Source organism: Ambystoma mexicanum, chromosome 6q (assembly GCF_040938575.1).
Source record: "Ambystoma mexicanum isolate Mex_15411 chromosome 6q, UKY_AmexF1_1, whole genome shotgun sequence".
Classification (NCBI taxonomy): Eukaryota; Metazoa; Chordata; class Amphibia; order Caudata; family Ambystomatidae; genus Ambystoma; species Ambystoma mexicanum.
The window spans coordinates 1,176,613,603-1,176,638,746 of NC_090937.1; the positions used below are offsets into that span (position 1 = coordinate 1,176,613,603).

Sequence of the window (25,144 nt, forward strand, 5' to 3'; positions counted from 1 at the left end):
GTAACTTGAGTTCAGGGGTGTACCATGAGTTCAGATGAATTCTTGGTTTATCTTGTCTGCACTTACCCTTGCACTTGCCACCAGCTGGCCGCACCTTTACTTATTGCTTTTATTTATTCTATTTATTTTTATGGTTGATCCCATGTACCCCACTGCCCCTTCCCCCCTTCCCCTCTGCAATTTTTCCCTTCCCCCTTCCCCTCTGCAATTTTTCCCTTCCCCCTTCCCCTGCACTTGCGCGATTTCAATGTCACCTGGCCTAGTAAGATCGTGGTCTGTCTTCCCTCTTTTCCCCCTCTCTTGCCTCGTCATGTCTTGAAACACTTGTGTATAGGTGCGTTATAAATGCCATATATCATATTATACATTTTGCCTTTCAGGCCGATTAAGAAGCTGGAACCAGCGCTCTCAAATCATTCATTATATGTTAGAAAAAACTGTAATTATAGTTTTATGCCCAGCTTTTCATATTCGTATATGTGTGCAATGCATTTTATAGATGGTATATTTGCCACTTCAAGGTTTGTTCTAGGAATTTATTTATGGGTGTCTTTTATATTAAAGGGACATATGAAATACCAGACGAATACCGACTCTTCATCAAAACAGAGACTATCGCAACGCTAAATGGCTGCAGATTGTCCGTTGGGAGCTCATCCAGCTGGCTAACGACACCAAGCAAGGGTCAACGTCATAAAGGTGGATTTCTGTGACTTGAGGCTGATGATGAGAACTGCTATGTCCTCGATATGCTAACCGGCCATGAAGGGAGGCGTGTGCAAAAGAATTGAGGGAATCATGCTGCACATTCATGCCTCATGAGGATGCTGAGAATGGCTCCCTGTCATATATAATGAAAGCTGTACACAACCTGAGAATATGCATGAAGAATAAAGCTGGAACACAAGATGAAGCCTGGTTCGATCTGACTCTTTCTTGGCCTCCATCCTGGCTAGCGGTGATTGTTAAGATGCTAGTACCCGTCATCGTCTTTATTTTGGTAATTGTTTGCACATGCCAAATGGTACTCTGATGTTGGGCCAAAGCAGTGCCCAGTAGCACAATGATGATGGTCTCAAGTATGGGGGACGCCCAAAGCACTTTGCGGTACCACAGAGAAAGGTACCCAAACAGACGACCCAAACAAACCCGGCATGATAGAGATCTACCACTGCTTGCAGCCCCATGGCACAATAATCACACCCCCACCAGAAACAGAGAATTACACAGATCACTGGGTAAATTTAGCAGGGGAATGAGGTTGTGTTTATATGACATGTACCCCTGAGCAATATGCAGAGTCTAGAAAAAGTTTACAAGATGTTTGCAGAGTGTCAGGTCCAGGGGTGTCAAGGTTTGACTATCTAGAAAATTGAAGGGGTTTTCTGGGTCTTTTTAGTTTCTGAAACTTCATTTCAAGAATTTCTTTGGTTTAGGCCTTAACTCTTGTTTTCAGGGTAGGGCAACTATCCCATGCCATGATGGAGGAAGTGACTGCGCAGTGACTGGTCCTAGTCAGGATAAAGGCTTTTACTAAAAGTTCTAAACTGCCTTTCATTTGTCTTTGCTCCAGAGGCAGGTCCTGTTAATGTATTGTCCCTTAAGTTAGCCCCAAGATCATCTTCATCTTCAAGGTAACGAAGTTTGAAGCAGGAGCAGGAATCGGGAAGGAGGAGTTCACAGCAAACGAAAGCAGTTGCAGCTATATATGCAGCTGAGTTCTCGAATAGACATATTTAACTTTAACTTGAACTGTAAGGGTGGGGTTGAATACCAGAAAAAGTAATTTATAAGTTTTCATTTTTAAAAGCCTCAAGCAACGTGTATTATTCAGGCAAAGCATTAAACTCTCAGTGCTTGAACAGTAGTAGAAAGAGCACGCGCACAAACAATTCTTAACAGTTACCTGCCAAAAGCGTGGGAGTTAACGCTCTTTCAAGCGTTCAGTATCTCAAAAGAGGATTTACCGATGTGGCTTGCGCAGCGACATTCTCTGAAGCTAAAAGCAGCTTCACATATTGATTGTTTTCCTCAGAGACACTAGCGCAGTGACTGTATTATTGAAGGAAGGCATTCGGGTAGTTTGGCCCTCTAGTGGTGCCTTCTAGTACTGCACGCGTGCAAGCTCTCATTTTTCTTTCGTTTCATTTTTGACAGCTTCTTTGAAGTGCGCAGATTACAGCAGTACAGTAAATTAAAGAAGTTAAGACTTTTTTTAATCTTAATGGAACATAGAAGACAGTGCAGCTTTTTCAATCATTAAAATAAGGATCAAGACTTAAACAAAGGCCTCAGTCACGTGAAGTTAAAGTCAAGACTTCAAGTTTCTATTTCCATTTGGGGTTGCCTGAGATTTCAGAAGTCATTGAACTGAAGGAGAACCGTCATGCATAGACCAATTTAAATATTAAACTGTGTTTCACTCTAAGAACCTTTGGAGGACTTCAAGCTTCAAATAAATTAGTCTATCCTTGGGAATCCTTTTAGAAAAGGAAAGTCGATCCAAGAGGACAGTTCATTAAATCACCCTCTCAGCAAAAGCAGAGGGCGTTCAGGTATATTGAGTTTTTTTGGGTTGAGAAGGGAATGGGTGAGGAAAGTCTTAAGTTATACTGTAACATGTTCCTTCTTCTCGCCCCCAAGTAGATAGGCCAGGAATCTGATTTATTTGTTATTTTATCCACTTCCACTTTCCCTTAGGGGTGTTTCGGACTCAGCTGGTTCAAACTAGGTTGAGGTTGCTACACCTTGGAGGGACTGCAGGGTTCAGCAGCTCCTGAGGACATCTAGAGCATACGAACACCTGACACAGAGCATGGGTTCCAAAAGACTGGTTGCCACCACACCTGGAAGCTGAACGGTTGAATGGGGTCCAGGGGGGCAGAGGGGGAACATATTGGAATTTAGTTGCAAGTGACACTGTGGGAGAGTTTGTTAATTTAGGGTTAACGAAAGGGGGGAATGTTGGGAAGGAGAGAGGGTCTTCCTACTTTCTAGGCAATACCGAACAAGAACTGGACACTAATAGAGCACATCTTTAGTGCATGCATTATAAGCTATACAGTAGATGCGGTTGTCAATGCCATCTTGGCAAGCGGCAGCCATCTTAGAAGTTAGGCCCAAGCGCAGAAAACAGTATTTTGTGTGTTAGTATTAGGCCCCATGCATGAGCGTGAACACCACCCCCACCCTGGGCAGGTCTAAGAGATCCACAACCCCCTTCATTGTTAAAAGAAAGTTACAGGCCCTCACACATGGGAAGAATGCACTCTACAAGGTCATGAGAAGGGAGCAGAACTCCTCTTGGCTGTACCATCCCACAGAACAGATAACAAGGCCCTCCTACCCCCCCAACAATCCCTACATAGGAAATACAGCTTTGCTATGCTGACACCCTGCATGCCACAGCACCGTCCAAACCCAGACCACCAACCATAAACCTTTTACACCCATTGATTGATCACTAAGATCAGAAGGCAAGGCTATCACGCCTTCAGGAATGGGTCACATGATTTGTGCAGCGAGGTGCAGGTGGCATCAGAATTATAGCTCAAAACTAAGGTAGTTGCTGATCTGTCTGGGAACGAGTGAAGTGTGTGTGAGTTAGTGTGACCTTGGCTCTCCCCCAAACCCACCCCTGTATCTGCCAGGTGCATTGTTACAATCGTAAGAATGACCTTGTTTTCTTTAGTACCCTGTATGTATGGATTTACTGTGGTAGTACAGCTAGTAAAATGTTCTGAGTGCAGCCTTACAGTCACAGGTGGCTGCTTTATGAGTGCATATCTTTGGCTGTCATTAAATCCATGTCTTATTCCATTCATGTCATTATCCTGAGATGACTTCTAGGCTTAAGTTGTGGATTTATCAATTACTGTTATTACATTGTGTATGTTCACCAATAGCAAATTCACATTAACAATAAATCAAGGCATTATTATTGAGCCATTTTAGTTTTCCAAACCAATTAGTATTTATTATTTGTAAAATCCTAAAGGAAACAAAACTAATAGTCACATATGTTGAATCAAAAAGGTCTGTGTGAAAAACACCTACATCAGTTCCGTAGATGAGGAAGTCACTGGTTAATGCATGGCACCAAATCCGACATTTATCATCGATTGCTGGAAAGAGTCGGGTCTCTCGTTCTTCCTGACTGTCCAAACCTTCGCTCTCTATCTGCAATTGGAAAAGTAAAAGATATTTGGTGAAACTACAAAAATCACAGACATATTATCAATAATCACGGTAGTGCAAAACAAAGATCAGAAGTTGTTACATATATAAAATAGCCAGAGGAATCCATATCACTGAGACACTGCTTTTTGAGTACTGGTCTTAATTTACTAAACTAATTTCTGTTATTTACAGTATTTGAAATATTTGAAATTTGAAATTGAACAGACTAACCTGGAGCACTTCTGGGAATCTTAATTTGTACAAGAAAAGTCAAAGGCAGTTTGGAGGTACGGTGACTTGGAATCATCTGGATATACTAGCAATGTATTTAGCCCAATTGTGGAAGACGCCGATAAAACATGACCGTCTATGAACTACTAACGCCCACGTATGCACTTAACCAGACTCACGAGGGCCTCCCATCCAGTACTTCTAGCCAGACTAATTCAGCTCTAAGTAAGCACGCTATTCTACCGCCTGTACAATTACTGCTGGCTCGCGCCTGTTCACAAATCAGGCACACGCAGTGAATGTGTATTATCCTCGGCCACATGTATTAATGAAGGTTCTACGAACACCCATCCAATATGTACATGATCTGCCAACTGATCACGGCCAATAAAGTCCCACTGAACACTAGGCCTACATTGCCTTAATGCCTACTGCTCATTGCCTATGAATGCCCATATCTAATTTAATGGTCTTATACCTATGCGAAATACCTTGATACCATGCCTGTGTGAAAAGCCATTGCATATTGATACCATGCCTTGTAAAACCTACAGACTTGTATCTTTCCCACTGCTTTACCACTAAGCATTTCTTGGCAAACCTTATTTGCATCCAACCTATTGTCTTGCCTAGTATCCTAAAATAAAACCTATAGCCTGCATCCATCCTACTGCATTATGCCTAGTATTGTACTGCAACACCCACAGCTCTGTATCTGCTCTTGCCTAGTATTACATAGCAAATCCTACAGTTTTTGTATCTTGCCCATTGCTCTATGACTAGCTGTTCTTGGCGAACCCTAGAGTTTGCATCTAGCATATTGTGTATTGCACTATAAAACCCTCAGCATTTGCCTAGTACTATATTGCAAATCCTACAGTTTTGTATCGTGCACATTGTTCTATGACTAGCTATTCTTACCTAACCTTGACTTTGCATCCAGCCTATTGTGTATTGCATTATATAACCCTCAGCCTTGCCCAGTACTACATGGTAAATCCTACAGTTTTGTATCTTGCCTATTGCATTTTGCTCAGCTTGCCATTTTGTAAACTTATAGCCTTGTATCCAGCCCATAGTGTCATGCCCAGCATTGTATTGCAAACGCAACAGTTTTTCAGTTAGCCTCTGCTTTTATGCCTAGCCTCTCGGCTAAACTCAGAGTTCAGTATCAAGCCCATTGGATCTTGCCCAGCTTTTTTACTACATAACCTAAAGTCTCACCAATGACCTTCAACCTATCACTACCTAGCATCTGCTTAGCATACTACCCACTGTGCCAAGCCATGTCCTTGAGCCCAATCTCCTTGCTCCTCCTAATAGTGCTTCTCTGCACATGCCTGCCCATAATGTCCACCACCACGGCCAAGAATCACCTCATGCCTACTAACAGCCCACGTAGAACTCCCAGCATCTGCCTAGCCATGTCCAAGAGACTACCATCATCCAACTGCATACCGTAAACCGAATTCCTACTGTCTTGCCTTCCACCAGCACCTATACCTACACACCTCACTACACCCACACTCAGCAATACCTATCACCTCACATCAGCCCAATGGATTCAACAATTTGCTTACCGCCCTATACCAAATCAACCATGCTCACTTATACAGAGGAATCTAAGATTAGGCTCTAGATTTAGGCCTCCTCAGCCCATCACCAAAAATACCACTATAGCTGTAGACTACATTATGAACTCAACGGATAACACTGCCTCAACCAGAAAAAATTCCACTCACAAAAAACATAGTCCCAACAACACTACTTCCAGTATTAAGGGCGCACTCATCAATGCAAGATCCCTGCCAGCCCATGCCCTTAATATTCCCGACTGTATTACAGCAAACAACCTCGACTTCCTGGCAATCACTGAGGCCTGGCTCCTGGCAGCACCGGGACCCTCTTTCTCACTCGCGATCCCAGATGGTTATTCCATTATCTGCATGGACAGAGACCATAATCAAACCAAAAGTGGGGATATCACATTTATTGCTAAAACTACAATAGGCATTAGGCAAATACCAAGCCTTCCTATCAAGTCAGCACAAATATTGTCCATTAAACACCTATCTCAGCGTCACGCACGATTACACTTCACCTAGTCTATAGACCACAAGGACCCATTACAACGTTCGAAGAGGATGTCACATTTCTCCGTACGTCTAACGCAAAGCCAGGATCTCAACATATCCTGCTGGGGGACCTAAATCTGGGCTTCCAAGATATCAAAGATCGTAAGGCTCAAGACCTTGCTTACTCGATCACAGAATTAGGCTTCAAATACTGCATCATTGAACCAACACACATCAAAGCAGAACACTAGGCTGGCTAGCTGATATCAATTGCGACAGACATTCTTGACTACATGCCTTGCGCATGGACGGACCATCACCTCATCACATTCACCATAAATAAAAATAACCAACCCATCCCTCAAAACTCAGCCCCAGCCCTTCACACGAGAAACAATCGCAACATAACAGTTGAAAAACTGCTTCCTCTGTTGCATCCGATTCTCAACGCTACCACCACCTACTCAGACCCTGCTGTCTTAGTAGACATTTATAATCACACCCTACTTAAAGCTATCAACATTATAGTTCCACTCAAATTGCATAAAGCCAAACCCAGGGCACACCTGAACTCGTGGTTCACTCCACACTTCAGATCCCTACACAAGATCAAAAGAAACGCATAAGCTCTCTGGAAGAGCCTCCCCTCAGCCACCAAAAAAGACAACCTATTTCTAGCATCCCTCAATTACAAATAGTATATCCTGCAGGCGAAAAAAGACACCTATACAACTGTATTGTAAATGCCAAATCTAGCACAAAATAACTCTTTAATATTCTCAAAGAGCTAGAATCCCCAGCCCCACCATCAGATTAATGTGCTAAAGATACTACCTGGAGCACCAGCATTCAGAATGCTTTATTGGGGAAAATCACAATGCTACAAGAGAAAATAGAAGCAAAAAAACTCAGCCTCCCCTCGGACAATTCCCATTCGACCCCATCAATGCCACCTACAAACAATATCAAACCTTTCAACTTCTCCTCCCTCTTCATTAACGAGGTCGAGGATATAATCTTGAAACTAAAACCTTCAAGATGCCAGGGTGACATTTGCCATGTGGCAATCATTAAAGGAGCAGCCAAAGAACTGGCTCCATTCATCACGTCCTTTATTAACGCGTCCTTTGAAACCAGCTATGTCACGAATAACCTAAAAGACACCTGGGTCCTCCCACTCTTAAATAAACCGACCCTTGATCCTAATATCCCTATGAACTATAGACCCATCAGTACGGGCCATTTCTATTGAAAATCTTGGATAGAGCAGCCTATCTGCGGATCCAAGAACACCAAGAAGCAAACAACCTCCTGGATCTCAGACAATCCGGGTTCAGACCTAAACATGGCACTGAACCGGCCCTGATTGACCTCAAGACACAACTGGAAAATCTAAAGGACAAAGGTAAACTTGCCCTCCTCCTACTATTAGACTTATCAGCTGCATTTGACTTAGTAAATCACAAAGTCCTCTGCAACCACCTCACCTCAGCAGCATATTTCTCGGACATGCCTGGATCCAATCCTTCCTCAACAACAGATCAATGAGAGTATTTTCACCCTCAGCCAACGCTGATCCTCTGCGGCATCCCACAGGGTTCCTGGGTCTCCCCAACTTTATATAATGTGTTCACAAAACCATTGTTTGACGACCTTGATTATTTGGGTGTCACCTACACTAATTATGCCGATGACACCCAAATAAGCATCCCACTGACTTGAGACTACACTACTGACTCTAAGGCATTGAATGGTATACACCATTATCCAGGCCTGGATGGCTAAGCATGGACTTTGTCTAAGTGACGATAAAACTGAACAACTACTCCTAGGTTCCCAACCCAAACTCCATCTCGAAGAACAATTCAATTCCTTTGACATAGATGGTAACAATATCAAGGTATCAAAGGAAGTGAAAACTTTAGGCATATAACGACTCGACATTGAATATTACCAGACAAATCAATGCACTAGCCTCATCCACAGCCTACAACTGCAAATTAATCACAGCTTGCAGGCCATTCCTTACGACACCCAACTGCATAACCATAGCCAGAGCTATCAAAGCTTGACTACTGTTATGCTCTATACCTGGGAATCAATCAACATAACATAAAAAAGATGCAGGTAATACAAAACAATGCCATCAGATCGGCACTAAACATAACTAGCCCTCATCACATTTCCGAATATAGCTGCAATCTGAATTGGCTATCGGCCAATCAAAGAATTGCCCTCAAAACGATATCCCTAACTCACAAGTGCCTCACGAATCAAGCTCCTAGCTACCTGACTAATAACTTCACTCGCAGTTTGTCAAATCACCCCACCAGATCTGCACAATCACACTGTCTTAAGATACCAAGATTTAAACTCCAGACAGTCGGGGGCAGCAGTTTCTCAATGCTAGCAGCCAAAAAGTGGAACTCCCTTCCTCTATCATTAAGAGTTGAACCCTCCTTTCATATTTTCAGAAAAAAAGGCAAAAGCATTGCTCTCCACACAAGAGAATTAGACATGTGTTCCCCCAATGACTGACTGCAATTTCACCTTGTTATACCTCCTGAACTGTATATAGCCTTATCCTGTAATTACACTTCCATGTATCATATGTAATTTTTTGTAACCATGTATCGTAACATATCATATTGTATACTCTTGCAAGAAAAGCGCCCAGATGCCTCAGTGCTTGTCGCGCTCTACAAGTAAATAAAATACAAATACAAATACAGAACAGATAGAGGCTTTCCCAAAATTATTTGCACTGCCTTCAAAACCTCCTAGTCAACCTGTAAACTGGAGTGAAGATTTGCTCTTATAGCCAGTATAGGGTCTAAGTCACCTTCTTCAAGGTCTTCGGTGCGAGAACCCCCAATACGTCAAAGTATGCCTTCTATTCACTCGATGAAAGTGCAAATGGAGAAAGGTAGCTCGATCTCCTGACCATGTGGGCAGTAGTGCCCGCAATGGACTCACTCTCAGCCTGAGGCGCAGCACCCACAGGAGCGGGTGTAGTTACCCGCATAAGTGCTGGTCGGGGCAGGACAGGTAGATATGGTACCAGGGGTAAAGGATGTGGCAGTATGAACACAAGCAAAGCTGTACCAAGAAGCTACAGCCCTGAAGGCAAGGAAGATGATGAAGTGGGGATAACCACGGTCAACCAGATTGACGTGACTGGACCCTGGGTGCATAGACCGTGCTACAACAGTACACCTGCTATTCGCCTCCTTGGGGTGATCTTTAAAGCAGTTGCTGTCATAAACACCTGCCATTTTTTAAGCTTTTTTTTTTCAACCAAACTTTTTATTAGGCATTTTCAAATTGAGTTTACAATGACATCACATCAGCATTTTAAGCAACACAAATCATAACACAAGTTCAAGAAAGGCAATGTCCGTCTGCAGGGTTCATTACTGGGGCATTGCTCTGTCCATCCTCTCATAGGGCCTCAAGTATGGGCTGCTCATTCCTTTTTAGTCAACACTACCTTGGAGCCAGCGTGTTAGTGGGGGCCTTCTAGTAATTCCCGGACATCTCTCTGCGTAGTCCATAAATGGTGCCCATGTGTTCAGGAAAGCGTTCAAATTCCCTGAGCGTATTGCCGTTATTGTTTCTGCTACTACTATTTCTCAACATTTTGACCACCATAATGGAATTGAGGGGCCCTGTCATGATGCCTGCCCCCGGGAAACCAGACCAGGCCCAGTAACCCCAGAAGCAGGCATCATGCCATTTGGAGGAAGCCCAAAAACCCCAGCTAGGGGCTGTTTGGGTGCAGTCCTGGCGCCATGGGCGCCAGGCTCATAGTAGAAAACCTACCTGATGCAGACCATGCTGCAAACTTACCTGATGCAGACCATGCTGCAAGAAGCCACAAGCTAAATGAGGCTTAGGAGGGACTATTTTACCTAAGGGACTACTTTTTACTCGGGTGGGGCTGTGGAAGAATACCGACCTGGGACTACTTCCAAGGCTATTTAAACCACGCCCGGACAGCAGCACGCGCTTCGCGTTATTCTGCATCCAGCAGCGTAACGCTCACTGTGCCTGCAGCAGCTTCCAGTCTTCAGCCACGCCCGCCTCGAGTTCGGAGCTCCTGAAAACAAGAAGAAAGAAGGAGGAAAGGTCAGAACAGGAGTTTTACCTTTAATCCTTACCTGAATCCTGATCCATCACGCCACGGAGCTAGAGAAGAAGTCTTTAAAAACGCCTTACTTCGCATCCTGCAGCGCCACGCTGTACTCACCTGCCTTGCAGCACTTCAGCATTCCATCACGTTCTTCTCCATTTCGCGGCCGCTCTCCGACACCTAAGGAGACAAACACAGCAAGGAGAGCCAAGGGGATACTCTAAGACTGTACAAGCTACCCCCCAAGACTTACCTGATTTACCACAGGGGTTACTTACCTCATTTCGGGTCGGCGCAGCCTCTGCTGCATCTCCGCCGTTCCCCGACCCCTATGGGGAAACAGAACAGCAAGGCGCAATAAGGGGAAACCGATTTTTTCCCAATAGACTTACCTGGTTTTACCGCTGGAGGCATCAATCCCCAAGACCTCATACCACATCAGCGCCTGAATGGGGGAAATTTTATCAAACTGATCCGGATAATATAAACCCTTACCTGCATCTTACTGGTTGCCACGTGGAACTCTTCATAAGGGCAATACAGCAACCTAAAAGGAATTGGACAGAGTGAAGATCAGACGTGTTTTGAACTCTTACGAACTACAGACTTACGGCGTCTCGCCGGCATTCTTTGAGTCAATACCGTTCTGGAACTCCCCAACTCCTCCACGCCAGTGAAGAAACTGGTCATCTACGCGCCCCTGCGCTCGAAGCAGAATGGAGAGCTCATCTTTCCAAACCATCAGGTGAGAGCATAGAGGGAATCCAAAAGTGGCCTGTGGGAAGAACTACGGGAGAGGGGAAGGTGGGGTTAGCGCTCAAACTCCACAGGTGGTTAATTCCCTTTCTCCATTACAGAAGGATACTCCTACGAGTCAAACAAACGAAGCTGGGTGGGCCAGTCCAGTCCATCATCTCGGCACTACGCGTCTCACTGGTGGAAACAACAGCTGGCCAGTTCAGATCGATGCCCCCATGGGAGCCAGGTGAGCATAACAGGCCCTCTGTATTCTTCCATAGCCAGGACATTGCGATTCTGGCAGTGTTAGGAGGTGAGTGCACAAGCACGCTATCTTGCCTGAGAGTGGGAATTCACCTCCCCAGTTTCTCCCAAGAGTATTATTTCAGGAATCCATGGGATTGTCAATCCAGTGATTGCTTTGATCTGTTCTAGCACCCCCTTCCAATAAAACCTCCGCTTTTGGGCAGGTCCATAATAAATGGAACAGGGTACCCCCAGTTGCACAGCCTCTCCAGCAGCCCGGTGGGATGTCCGGGTTGATTTTGTTTAAAGGGATGGTCTAGTAAACAATTTTATTTAAAAAATAGAAAGGCAACATAAAAAAAAATACTAGCATTCTCCGTTTTAAAACTTCCTATGTAAAATTTTGAGCTATTCAAGCTCAAAATTCGCAAAAGCAAGCACATGGGCGCATCCATTTTGTGAAATGGAGGCCCTCCTGTGCTGGCTTTTGCGGCACTAATGAAGGAAAAGCCAGCCAGCTGTAGTAAACAAAAGCTACCGCTGGGTGGCTTTCCCTTCATTAGTGCTGTAGGCGGAGGACGGGGACCGGAGACCAGAGCAGGAAAGCTGCAGCTGAATCTCGGTAAGTGCTATTTATTTATTTTTTAAAAATAAGCACTAGCTGCGTTTTTTTTTCTAGGTTTTCCGGGCTGGAGGAGTACGGAAAACTTAGAAATAAAACCGCAGCTTTAAAAATGTATTTATGTTTGTGGTCGCTTTTGAAGCGACTGCAAACATAAATACAACGTTATTGTGTTGGAAAATGCTGCGGTTTTTCTTTCCAAGTTTCTCAGGCTCCTCCGGCTCGGAGGAGCCTGAGAAACTTGGAAAGAAAAACCGCAGCGTTTTCCAACACAACCACATGTGTTTCTGCCTGCTCTGGCTATCACTTTGGGTCTCCGGTGCTCCCAGTGGAGCACCGGAGACCCAAAGTGAAAGCCACAGCAGGCAGAAACACAACACGGTTATGTTTACATGCCGCGTAGTGTTTCTACCTACAGCTGATTTCCCATTTGGGGCTCTCGGGCTCCCCGTGGGGAGCCCGAGAGACCCAAATGGGAAATGCTAAATGCTGCGTTGTGTCTGCCTAAATCTGCTTTCCCATTTGGGGCTCTCGGGCTCCCCGTGGGGAGCCCGAGAGCCCCAAATGGGAAAGCAGATTCAGGCAGAAACAACGCGGTTGTTTTCCGCAATGCTGCGTTGTTTCTGCCTGAATCTGCTTTCCCATTTGGGGCTCTCGGGCTCCCCAATCCGCAATGCCGCATTGTTTCTGCCTGAATCTGCTTTCCCATTTGGGGCTCTCGGGCTCCCCGTGGGGAGCCCGAGAACCCCAAATGGGAAAGCAGATTCAGGCAGAAACAACGCGGATGTGTTGGAAAACGCTGCAGTTTTTCTGTCCGAGTTTCTCAGGCTCCTCCGAGCCGGAGGAGCCTGAGAAACTTGGAAAGAAAAACCGCAGCGTTTTCCAACACAATAACGTTGTAGTTATGTTTGCGGTCGCTTCAAAAGCGACCGCAAACATAAATACGTTTTTAAAGCTGCGGTTTTATTTCTAAGTTTTCCGGGCTCCTCCAGTCCGGAAAACTTAGAAAAAAAAACGCAGCTAGTGCTTATTTAAAAAAAATAAATAAATAGCACTTACCGAGATTCAGCTGCAGCTTTCCTGCTCTGGTCTCCGGTCCCCGTCCTCCGCCTACAGCACTAATGAAGGGAAAGCCACCCAGCGGTAGCTTTTGTTTACTACAGCTGGCTGGCTTTTCCTTCATTAGTGCCGCAAAAGCAAAAGCCAGCACAGGAGGGCCTCCATTTCACAAAATGGATGCACCCATGTGCTTGCTTTTGCGAATTTTGAGCTTGAATAGCTCAAAATTTTACATAGGAAGTTTTAAAACAGAGAATGCTAGTATTTTTTTTTATGTTGCCTATCTATTTTTTAAATAAAAATATTTACTAGACCATCCCTTTAAATGTTCCGGGGTTACCTAGTATCTATAGCAGACTTTATATACCCCTTCTCTGTTTGTGATGCATTAGGTGCTTTCATGTAATTTGGCCCAGATCTTGCCCCATTCTTCTATGTCTATTGCGCGGCCCAAATCCCCTTCCCAATTGAGCATGTACTTTTCTTTTTTGGTAGGGTATGTTTTGTCTAGTAGGCGGTATAGCGTGGATATTTTCTGTGAGATCCAATGTCGTAGTTGGGCGTAATGGAACTATTCTGTCTCTGCCACCTTACATTTTTCTTTGCATTTTTCGATTGTTATAGGGGAGCCTTCCTCTAAGAAATCTGATATCTTCTGCAAGCCTCCCTCCCTCCATGTTGTGTAACTTTGTGGATGAATTCCCAGTGTAAATTCTGGGTTGTTCCAAATTGGCCTGAGTGGGCCTAGAGTGCTTCTACAACCCCATTTCCGAGCTGCTGCTTTCCAATTTCACACAGTATTCTTTGTTGCTGTGAGGGGGCCTTGATTTGCCTGGGCTTTTAGTGTTGTAATGTGCAGGAGATCCGCCAGGGGGTGCGGGTAGTATGCTTCCTCCATTTGCTTCCAATAAGGCTGGTCTGTGGTTTGAACCCATGTGAACGCATGAGCTAGCTGTGCTGCTTGCTTATACCTGGACCCGTCAGGGACTCCAAGTCCTCCTAGGGCCCTCCCACAGATCATAATCTTCCTTGCTATTCGGGGTTTCTCTCCCCCACCCCCCCATATACATTTTAGTATACTTCTCTGTAGGGAGATTAGTTCATTTTCTGGGATGTGTACTGGAAGTGCAGCACACTGGTAGATTAATCTGGGTATTAGATGCATTTTTACTGCGGTTACCCGCCCGAGCCAGGAGATCTTTTGTTTCTTCCAGTGCTCCAAGGCCTTCCGGAAGTCGTTGAACAGCTGTGGGAAGTTGCTTTGATAAATTCGTCAAGTATCTGTGGGAATATGAACCCCCAAATACCCAACCGTGGTTTCCTCCCATGGCACAGGGAACCAAGGGCTAGGGCCACCTTTTGTTTCTTTGTGAGGTTGACTGCCAGTGCTGCTGATTTGTCCAGATTCACTGTGAATCCAGAAACCCTGCCAAACTCCTCGTTCTCCTCCCACAGGGGACCCAGGGATGTGTCTGGAATGGTCACAGCAAGAGCACATCAACTGCGTATAGTGAAGCTTTGTATTCCTGTCCCCCCGCTGTGATTCCCTTTATCTTTGGGTTTTGCCGGATCCTATCCACGAAAGGCTCCATAGATAAGGCGAAAACCAGGGGCGATAGGGGACAGCCCTGCCTTGTTCCTTCTCGTAATATCTATCTTCTCAGATCTAATGCTATTAGCCTGCAGATGCGTGGTCGGGGTTTGATAATTAGCCATCGTCCATGTTACGAAGTTAGGGCCAAACCATACGTGTATTAGAGTGTTTCTGATGTAGCCCCAGTCCACTAGATCAAATGCCTTGTGTGTGTCTAATGAGATGACCACCAATTTTCCCCTCAACCTGTCGGCACTTTCTATGAGGTTAAAGGTGTGCCTGATGTTTTCATGCTTCACCCTCCCAGGGATGAATCCCGTCTGATCTCGGCTATTATGTCTGGGAGATGTGCTTTCAATCTGGTCGCCAGCACCTTCAAAAATATTTTCCCATCATTGTTCATCAATGTTATTGGCCTATAGGAGGTTGTTTGCTCTGGGTATTTCCCTGGCTTGTGGGTGAGTATCGTCAGTGATTCTGCCATTGACCCTGTGATGCTACCCGTCGGCAAGATGGAGTTAAACAGGCTGGTCAGTTGTGGGGCTAGTATGTGTGGCTAGGTTTTATAAAATATAGCTGTTAATCCGTCAAGGCCTGGGGCTGTGTTTTTCAGGGATTTTATGGCTTCCCTTGTTTCTTCCAGCGTGATTGGAGTTTCTAAGGCTTTCAGTTGCGGTCTATTTTGGTGGGGCTTGATAGATTGCAAGTACTAGGAGGCCCTGCCATTATTACCCTATGGTGGTTTCCTAGAGCTTCATTTTTTCCTTATCAGTGTATAGGGCTTTACCGTCTTCTCCTATAAGCCGTGTTATGTTATTCCTCTTGTGCATCCTTTGTAATTTATATGCGAGTACTCGGTTTGCTTTATTGCTTTTACTGTAGTAGAACTGTTTTGTATAGGTCAAAGATTTAGCTGATCAGTCATCCCAGTGAATGTCTAATACTATTTTGGCTTTTTTCAGTTCCCTTTCAGTTTTCCTAGTTCTGCAGCTTTTTAGCTCTCTCTCCAGTGTTGTTACTTTTTCCTCTAGTTTGGCTACTAAGATTTTCGACATCCACCTTTGTTCAGCCCCAACACTAAGAAGTGCCCCCCCTTACGACCGGCTTCATGGCATCCCAGATTATATCTATGGTAGTGTCAGCTGTCGTGTTTTCGGCAAAGTAATTGGTTAATGTTTCACCTGTTTCCCTTTTAATACTTTCCTCTAACAAGATGGCGTCACATAATTTCCAATACCTTGGGGGGGCGGGGGGGTGAGGTACCTCTATTATGTGTAGGTCTGCCGAGACTGGGGTGTGATCAGATATCATTCGAGTATGAATCTCCACTTCATCCAGACAGGGGAATAGTGCACCTGTGACCAATATCAGGTAGATTCTTGAAAAGCCTTTGTGTGCATTCGAGTAATGTGTGTAATCATTAGATCCTGTGTTGCCCAATCTCCATGAGTCTACCGTTTCAGTTTCCCTGAGGAGCTTCACTAGCGTTAGCGCTCGGACGTAGTCTATCCTAGTCGTGGGAAGTGTTTTGTCTTTTAGTGGGTCCGGGACCAGGTTGAAGTCCCCACCTATAAGGAGGAATCCCTCTGAGAATGCTAGAATGATCGGGATTAGGTCTGATAGGAATTTGTCTTGAGCACTGTTAGGGCAATATATGACGGCAATGGTAATTGGCTGTTCCAAGAGTTGCCCTTTCACTAGGCGATACCTGCCTCCCGGGTCTCTCTTCACTGCGATTTCTGTTAGAGGGACCTTCTCACTTAGTAGTATTGCTACTCCTCTCTTTCTCCCCGGATGTGGCAAAGAATGATTTTTTAAATCTTTTGAATCTGATGCGTAGCTCATCTGTCTGCGTCAGGTGAGGCAGGTGAGGCAGATGGAGGAGCACACTATCGCCCGCCAGTAGATTAAGCCTGTGCTCTACTGATCTACGTTTCCCCGGGAAGTTGAGGCCCTGGACGTTCCATGTAAGTATTCGGATTTCACTCTCATCGTCCGATCCCGTGAAGTTCCTTAATGGTTTTAGTTTTGAGTAGTTTCAAATCGTCCACAACTTGTTTGTCCTGGGTAGTTTTGTTTTGGTTGTGCGTTTTTGTGATGCCTTTGGATGTCAGTGTATTGCTAACTCTCGTTACTTGGGAGAGTATGACATTAGTTCCTTTTCCTTCGCCCCTTTCTACTTCCCCCTCCATCCCACGAACCATTAGGGTTGAGACGAGCCTCACCCAACGGGGTAACCGGCTGCGCCCCATCATCGAGCAAACCGTGGCCATCAGGGCCCAACATGTTGGCAGCGGTATATACTAGCAAACTCCGACTTCTAATTTCTTACTAAAGTACGCAACTTTTCTTTAGTCTGTTCCCTGTATGTTGTTAGGGATTTCCATAGTTCTCTGACCATTGCTCCAACTCCCCCAGGTTTTCCCAATTCCCCAGGAGGTCCCAAGAGGCAAGCCATTAGTTGAAAGCTGGTGATTGGGGACGCCTGGGGAGTCGACTGACCTTAGTTAGGTATGCGCTTCTTCATCAGCTCAGCTAGGGTTAGTGTTTCTCTGGGGAGGACCTCAGATCCTGTGTCTTATGTTGACTTTTGTCCATGCTGTTTCTGCTTGCTTCTAGGCCGGATCTTGAGTGGCACCATCCGTCTTGGATTCCCTGCTTCCCATTCTTGTGCCTATGCATTTTTCAGCTTCTTTCAGGGAGTAGATCTGTTTTTGGGCTCCTTCCCAGGTGAATATTACAGAGGTTGGGAAGCCCCAACGATAAGGAACCTTTTTTTCACGTAGCCATTCCGTTAGTTGTCTAAGTGCTTTCCTTTTTTGAAGGGTGGAATTTGCCAGGTCTTGATATAGTAGGATAGTTGAGTCTCTGAAAAGGATCTGCTGCATTGATCTGGACTCTCTCGTGATTTCTTCTTTCACTCTATAACAGTGAATCCTGGCTAGGACATCTGGTGGAGATGAAACGGACTGTCTTGGGACCGTTCTGTGTACTGGGTCTATTTCCAGTGGGGAGCTGTCTGGGAGGGTTAGTATACACCTGAATAGGTCTGCTCCATATCTCTCCAGGTCTGAGTCAGGAATTGAGGTTGTTATGCCTAGGAGGCAGATGTTATTTCGCCACGAGCTGTTTTCAGCATCTTCTTGTTTCGCTTCAAGTGCTTCACATCTGGTCTCTAGGGCTGCCATCCTATCAAGACCTTTCTCCATTTCAAATGCTTGGTCACATAGATTGTTCTCAATATATGCTGTTCGGTTCTACAGCTTTCACCCTCTTGTCCAGAGAGTTAATCTTCATAACTTCTTCTGTTCCTTTCTGGATCTCCTTTGTTAGGGCTGCAAGTAAGTCTTTCAGATCTGACTTTGTGGCTGATTGGGCTAATTCTGGGAATTCGGAGGCAGGACTTGTGTCTGAGGTTTCCCCCCCTGGTGGGTCACCTTTCTTCAGCTTCTGCAGGACAGAGCTGCCCATTAGTGTCACAATGTCCACTTGTTTAGTCACTTTCCCGATCTTTGCCATGGTCTCCTGTTGTTTAGTGCTGGGCTGGATGCATCAGCGGTCCGTCGTGTTACTCCTCTGGTGCTTCCAGTCTCTGCTGTATCCCTTGGGGACTCAAGGAACGGGAGACCAGTTCTCAGTGGAATTACTTGTTGCTCAGGGTCCCCGAAGCTTGCTGCGCTATTGATATACCCGGTGAAGCAGCGTAGTAGTTTATTGTTGTTGTCCACCCAGGTCTCCCAGTTATGGCCCGGTGGTTGTATAATTAGTGATTCTCCTCCTGGCTGTCTCCCGGTTCCAACCACCTCTCAGAGGGGGTGTGGGTTACTCTACAGGCTGCCCTTTAGGAGTACCAATCAATTCTTTAATGCGGGTGGTGCGAGTCAGGAGTAGGATGCCCCTTTGGGATGATTCCACATTTGACAGCACGTCACACTGTTGCTGGCACTGCACCTCACATTGTAGGGACAGCTGGCTTTTCTGTGAGGGATAGCTGCGATCTCACCTGCCCCTGGGCGTGCCCGCATTGACTGCTCTTCCGTCGGTCTTCAGTTAACTTATTTTTATCCTCCACTGGCAGCTGGAAGTGGGGGGTAATTGGGCTGCCGTAGCAGAACTTTCGCTTCCCTTTGCTGCTGTTATGCCTCCCACTCACCGGGCATCGCTATGGTATCGGGTTATTGTCAAGTGGAGGCTCAGTTTGCTGTGATACGCAGCCCTCCCCGGCTGCCTGCGATAGCTGAGTTACTGTTACGCTCACCTGGTGTCCACGGGGGCGTCAATCTGAACTGGGCTGTTGTTACCTCTTCCAGCGACACACGGGGCGCCGAAATGATGGACTGGACCGGACCACCCAGCTTAGCTTGTTTTGCCCGTATGAATATTCTTCTGTAATGGAGAAAAGGGAATTAGCCACCTGCGGGGACTGGGTGTCAACCCCACCTTCCCCCACTCCTGCGATCTCTTCCCACAAATTACTTCCGAACTCTTGCTATGTTCTCACCTGATAGTTTGGAAAGATGAGCTCTCCATCCTGCCTCGAGCGCAGGGGCGCGTATATGACCAGTTACTTCACTGGTGTGGGATGTTGGAGAGTTGCAGAACGGTATTGACTCTGTAAGGAAATAGTTTGAAAAGAGTTCAAAAACGTCTGGCCTTCACTCTGTCCAAATTCCCTAGGTTGCCTTAATAGTTCTTGAGAAGAGTTCCAAGTGGCAACCAGTAAGATGCAGGTAAGTGTTTATGGATTCTGTTCAGTTCGATAATGAGGACCTCGTCTAACCTGTGACCCTTTCCTTTTGCAGGCGCTGAATCGGTGGAGGTTCCGGTGATTGCGGCCTCAGGCAGTAACCAGGTAAGTCTGTAGCGGAATTCGTTTTCCCCTACTTGCGCTTTTGTGTTGCTTATGTTTCCCCTTTGGGGCCGGGGTACGGCGGAGAAGCTGTGGAGGCTGCGCCGACCCGGGATGAGGTAAGTACCCCCTGTGGTATCAGGTAAGTCCTGGGGATTGCCTTTATTGTCTGGGAATGCTCCCTTGCTCACCTTATTGTCTTTATTTCCACAGGTGTTGGAGAGCGGCCGCTGGATGCTGAAAAGCGCGATGCAATGCAGAGGATTGCTTCAGGTGAATTCACGCGCAGCGCTGCAGGATGCGAAGCGGAGCGCGTCTGATGATTTCTTCCTTCTAGGTCAGAGCCAAGAAGATTCAGGATTCAGGTAAGGATTGCAGGTAAAAACTCTGGTTCTAACCTTCCCTCTACTTTCTTTCAGGTTTTCAGGAGCTCCGGCATCCAGGCGGGCGTGGCTGAAGACTGGAAGCTGCTGCAGGCACAGTGAGCATTACGCTGCAGGTGCAGAATAACGCGAAGCATGGGTTGCTGTCAGGGCGTGGTTTAAATAGCCTTGGAAGTAGTTCCAGGTAAGTATCCTTCCGTGGCCCCACCCGAGTTAAAAAATAGTTCCTAGGGAAAAATAGTCCCTCCTAGGCCTCATTTGACTTCTGGTCACTGGCAGCATGGTCTGCCTCAGGTAAGTTAGCAGCATGGTGAACTTCAGGTAAGTCCTTGACCATGAGCCTGGCGCCCATGGCGCCAGGACTGATTCTGAACTTATGAGCCTGGCGCCATAGGCGCCAGGACTGCACCCAAATAGCCCCTAATTGGGGTTCATGGGCTTGCATTAAATGGCATGATGCCTGCTTCCGGGGTAGCTGGGCCAAACCTGGTTTCCCGGGGGCAGGCATTGTGACAGTTACGCTGCTTGGTTTGTTTTAGCTGCGGACTAGGGGACTGCTTCTGGTGTCCCTTTATATGTCCTCTCCTCTCCTCTACTTTGGTCCCTGACTGCCAGCATCCGGGTATAAAGTATGGGGGACTGGGAGAGATAGCCAACCCCTGCTCCTGCTGTGTTGGGGGCTGCACACTCCCCGGCTATGGCCCTCATCTGTGGCTTCTGTTTTGCAGCAGTGGGTCGGTAGGGTTTGGGCCCCCGAAGGTCTGCCGGATTTTTTGGATGTTGATGACTCGCCTCACGGCACGCTCCACACTTGTTGCCATTGGTGCGTTCTGAAAGAGTGGCAGCCAGGACAGCCCTGCAGCGGGTGCTCATCAGCGGAGCAGTTGAAGCTCCGGTGGAATTCGTATTGGGTCTTCACTGCATTGAGGTGGTCTTTTGCACTAATTTTAAAAGTTGCTGCATTACTGTTTGAGTCGCTGCCCGCTGTGACAGTATTAGGCTCTGGTGCCTACCCCTCTCCATTGATCACGAAGAACTCCAGAATTTAGCGGCCTCCATTTTCTCTGCGATTCCACACGGTACTCGGGAACTTACACAGTCATATTCTCTTTAATGCTGGCATTCATCCGTTTCATTCTGCTGCAGCATTTCTTTTATCAATTTGGTGGAGAAAAGAACAGGATTTCTGGAGCGAAGTACCTGGTAGGTCAACATGTCGTCCAATAGGGCACCAAGCATGTCCAGAATGGACCTGTTGCCCTTGGTAGAGACCCTCACCAATGTTTGAGGATTCACCTTGTTAAGCCATTATCTTCACAACTTTGCAGGCTTGACAGACATGTGTTGCCCGGCATATGAGGCTCAAAGCAGCCCACCGGCATACACATGATAGAGATAGTCTTGGACAAGGCCAGGAACAAGGCACACAATTCTTTGTGTGGAAATCTGCGATATAAACTGTGGCGGCAAGAGTAGCCCACAGATTCGGCTCCTCGAGCTGATATCGCCTCTGAAAGGAACCTAGAGGACGACGAGAATTCATCACATGGCCAGTGGTGCACAGAAAATAATCATCAGGGCTGTGTGCGGAGGAGAATATTGGAGCAACACCTACATTAGCAGCCTTCTTTTTGCGCCTCTGTATGTGCCTAAATTCAGCTAGTGGTGGAAAATCTCTGCCCAAAGTTCTAAGCTGTTAAACAAAAGAACAAGAAGAAATTGCATCTCATTCCACACACATTTTCCACTTATGGTGAAGCCCTAAAACACTTAACAGAGCTTGATAATCTGCGGCTGGAAATCTGCACTCGCAAAACTTGTAATTAGAAGACTGTTTATGTGCCATGGATTTCAGCATAGTTCCAAAGTAATTGAAAAAGAGAAAACCATACTTAAAACAGACTTGTGCATGCTAAGCATTCAGTTTCACCTATGCAGATGAAAGGGCTGTCGGATAAAGCTGGAAGGTGTTGAATGGAGGAGCAGCACCATATTCCGCACATGTTTCTTTGAAAACTTTGAGGACTTTTGCTATACAAAAGTGTCAGGACTGTTACATTGGAAGAGAGAGCACATGAATATGCGGAATGGGTCGTAAGATTATGGAGGAAGACAAAGTAGAGTGACTTCTGGAAATGAGTGGTCGGGGGAGTAGTCTGACCTATAAGAAACAATATCATTAAAGATAAAATTGCATTTTAAAATTAAAGTGATACGAAACTAATACATTGTGAAATTTTTCTAATTAGAAAATTCATAACATTAATAAATCAATGTAATCCATGAAAAATGTGAATTATACAAAATAAAACCAAGCAAAATAACTATTAGGAACCAAATTAAAACAAACAAAAATAATCACATGAATCTAGCTCACTTCAATATTTAAACCGGTGACCCTGGCACAGCAATGTCTATTTTTGATGAGATTAGTGTTGTGGGAGGGGGTAGAGGAAAGTTGATTAAAGTTTTCCTTAAGTTTGTAATGATTGTAATCAATTATGCCTTCCAGGCCTTTATATCTTACATGCAGTTACGCTTGCAGGCTGTCCGTGCCTTTTATGACGATTATGTCTTACTTGCCGTCAATGCCTTTTATCAGGTGTATGCCTTCCATGCCTGCTCATCTTTCCTTGACTCATATGACTTTCTGTAAGGTCTACACCATGCTTGATATTTGTGCCTTAGATGCTAATCCTTTCTTTTATCAATCGTACACCTTTCATAAATGTTTGCATTTTATGTCTTTTGTGAACACACGGCCTACCGCACCTGGAATGCCTTCCATACTTGCTATGCCTCCCATGCATTTATCATTCCTTCCACGCTAGCCATGCCTTGTCATTTACTGTAAGCCTTCAACGCCATTAACATCTCCATGTTTTATATGCCCTCGATTACTTTCAGGCAATCCATGCCTTTTCGGCCTTCCTTCTTTTTTTGACTCCCACACCTCCAATGTCTATTATTCCTTGGATACTGTGAGGAGCTAGGAATGAGATTCATGGTTTTGGCCATAAACCTTTATTGAAACACAAATGGAGTTAGAAAATTCCTCTCTTTCCTACTCTAAGAGCTATTTCCCTAATGTGGAAAACGTGAGGATCTTTCCCTGCCTACTCCCGGGGGATCTTCTACACATGTGGCCACTGGAGGGAAATCACTATTGGATCCCGACACTGTGGGGTGGACGAGCGAGGGAGGATCACCTGGGTGGAGCGTCCTTTGGGATTGGGGAGGGATTGTCCAAAGGCGAGACATGGTAATCCCCTTTTTCCAAAAAAACCCTACCCGACATTCCCTCCTATTACATGATCGCAGACTGTCCCCTTTTACCTATGACAAAACCTCCCCGCTCCGCTAAAAAAACAGAGAAATTCAACTGAGCACTTTTTCATTTCTAGCAATGTCCCATTAACAAGGACAGGCGAAGTCAGGCACGGAGTACAAAACAAACACACCTGAGGACTGTTAGCACACCACAGGTGTACAAAAGGAGTGACTCAGAGAAAGAGAATGAGCGAGCTGGAGCCCGAGGAGGTCCAAGAGTCGGGGTATGAGAGCAAGGTGAACTGTGAGAAATACCTGAGGGTATCTCACATAACGAACCTAGAGAAATCCTTATTCAGGTGGCCAATAAAAGGCTCTTATCCCAACTATAGGGGTGACAGAGGGAGAAAGGCTTACCAGGATGGGGGAACCCGCGGATGTACTCGAGGGAATAACCCAAGGGAGACGCGGTATTGTACCCGAGAAGGAGAGGAGGGTGAGATCTTGGAAGCCTTCGTAGGCTGCATTACATCTGCCACCCTTCCTCCCATTAGATCTCTCCTGTCCCAACCCAATGTCCCCTCCATATCTGGTAAATACCCTAGGAGCCCAAAACCCATTGCACTTGAAAACCGTACCTCTCCCATAATCTGTGTTTTTCTGGTCCCTACCCGCATACTCCTGCTCATTCTTTTTCACACCCCTCTGGTCATTATTTCTCGCACTCCCAACCCGCTCAGGCAAAACATTACCGTTCCCTCTTGTTTATTTCACGATCCTAGCTATTCCCATTGGGCTCACAAACCCTCCTACTCATTTCAAAACCCCTCTAATACTAGAGTTGTAATCCTATATAGCACTGTTTCCCCATCCTACCCCGCAGAACAATCTGACACTCTAATCCCCCCCCTTCCGATCCAAATACCTTTTTTCCACAAGGAAGACGGCAGACTAACACCAGAGCCATTCGCCGGACATGTCCCAATACAAGCGTCAGGCAATTGACTTAAATTACACACACCCAATGGCCCTTCCATTTCCCCACATGGATAAAAGGTGATCAAGAGAGCACAGCACGAGCAAGGCAGACCGCAAAACGAGACAGCTATCCAGACCCGGCAGTTCAAAGGGAGGAGAAAGGTGGCAAATATGACGAGAAGAGACACAACCTTGCCCTTTTTGACAAAACCCTGCAAGCCCTCTGCTGAAGGAAACGTAAGACCGAGGACAATGGCCCAAGTGTGCTGTAGCAGGTGTCAATGGTACACGGAGCATATTGACGCTGATAAGCCGGAGCGAGGGAGACTCCTGCTTCCGTGGTACCAGCCTTGACTCCAATAAAGAAGAAAGCCAGGTGGTTCATCACAGCCAGTGAGTCGAGGGACAGCCGATAAGAACCGGGCTGTGGTGAATAAAAGTCGCAGAGTGGCAAAAGTGAAAAGTTCAAAGAACTGTAAAAGTATAAAGGGGAGATCAGCTGCAGAAGGGGACCGGCACCAGGTGGGTGCTGCTCCGAGGAACTCTGTTCAATCCCTGTCTGAGTGAAACTACAGATACCAGAAGGCCGTAAGAGAACTGCCAAAATAGGTCAAAGTGGTCATAGAGGAGGTCAAGCAAAATGCCCATACAGTCGAAAGCCTTTGTCCTAAGAACTATAACGAAAGCAAGGGTAGTGAATCCCAAGAACATTAAAAGTAAATGTGTATTTGAAGTTGGCAAGAGTGAACCCGGAAGAGGGATGCTGACGAGAAGGTCTACAATCCCAA

At 45.9% G+C, this 25,144-nt stretch overlaps 1 protein-coding gene across 1 annotated transcript in view; it reads right to left on the minus strand.

Moving 5' to 3' along the window:
* WDR19 (WD repeat domain 19) overlaps nucleotides 1-25,144 on the minus strand; it is a 2,828,275-nt gene that overhangs the window by 1,696,898 nt on the left and 1,106,233 nt on the right. Inside the window, exon 14 of the mRNA XM_069631788.1 lies at nucleotides 4,057-4,179. Within this exon, the coding sequence (XP_069487889.1) occupies nucleotides 4,057-4,179 (123 nt within the window). The remainder of the gene's footprint in view (nucleotides 1-4,056; nucleotides 4,180-25,144) is intronic.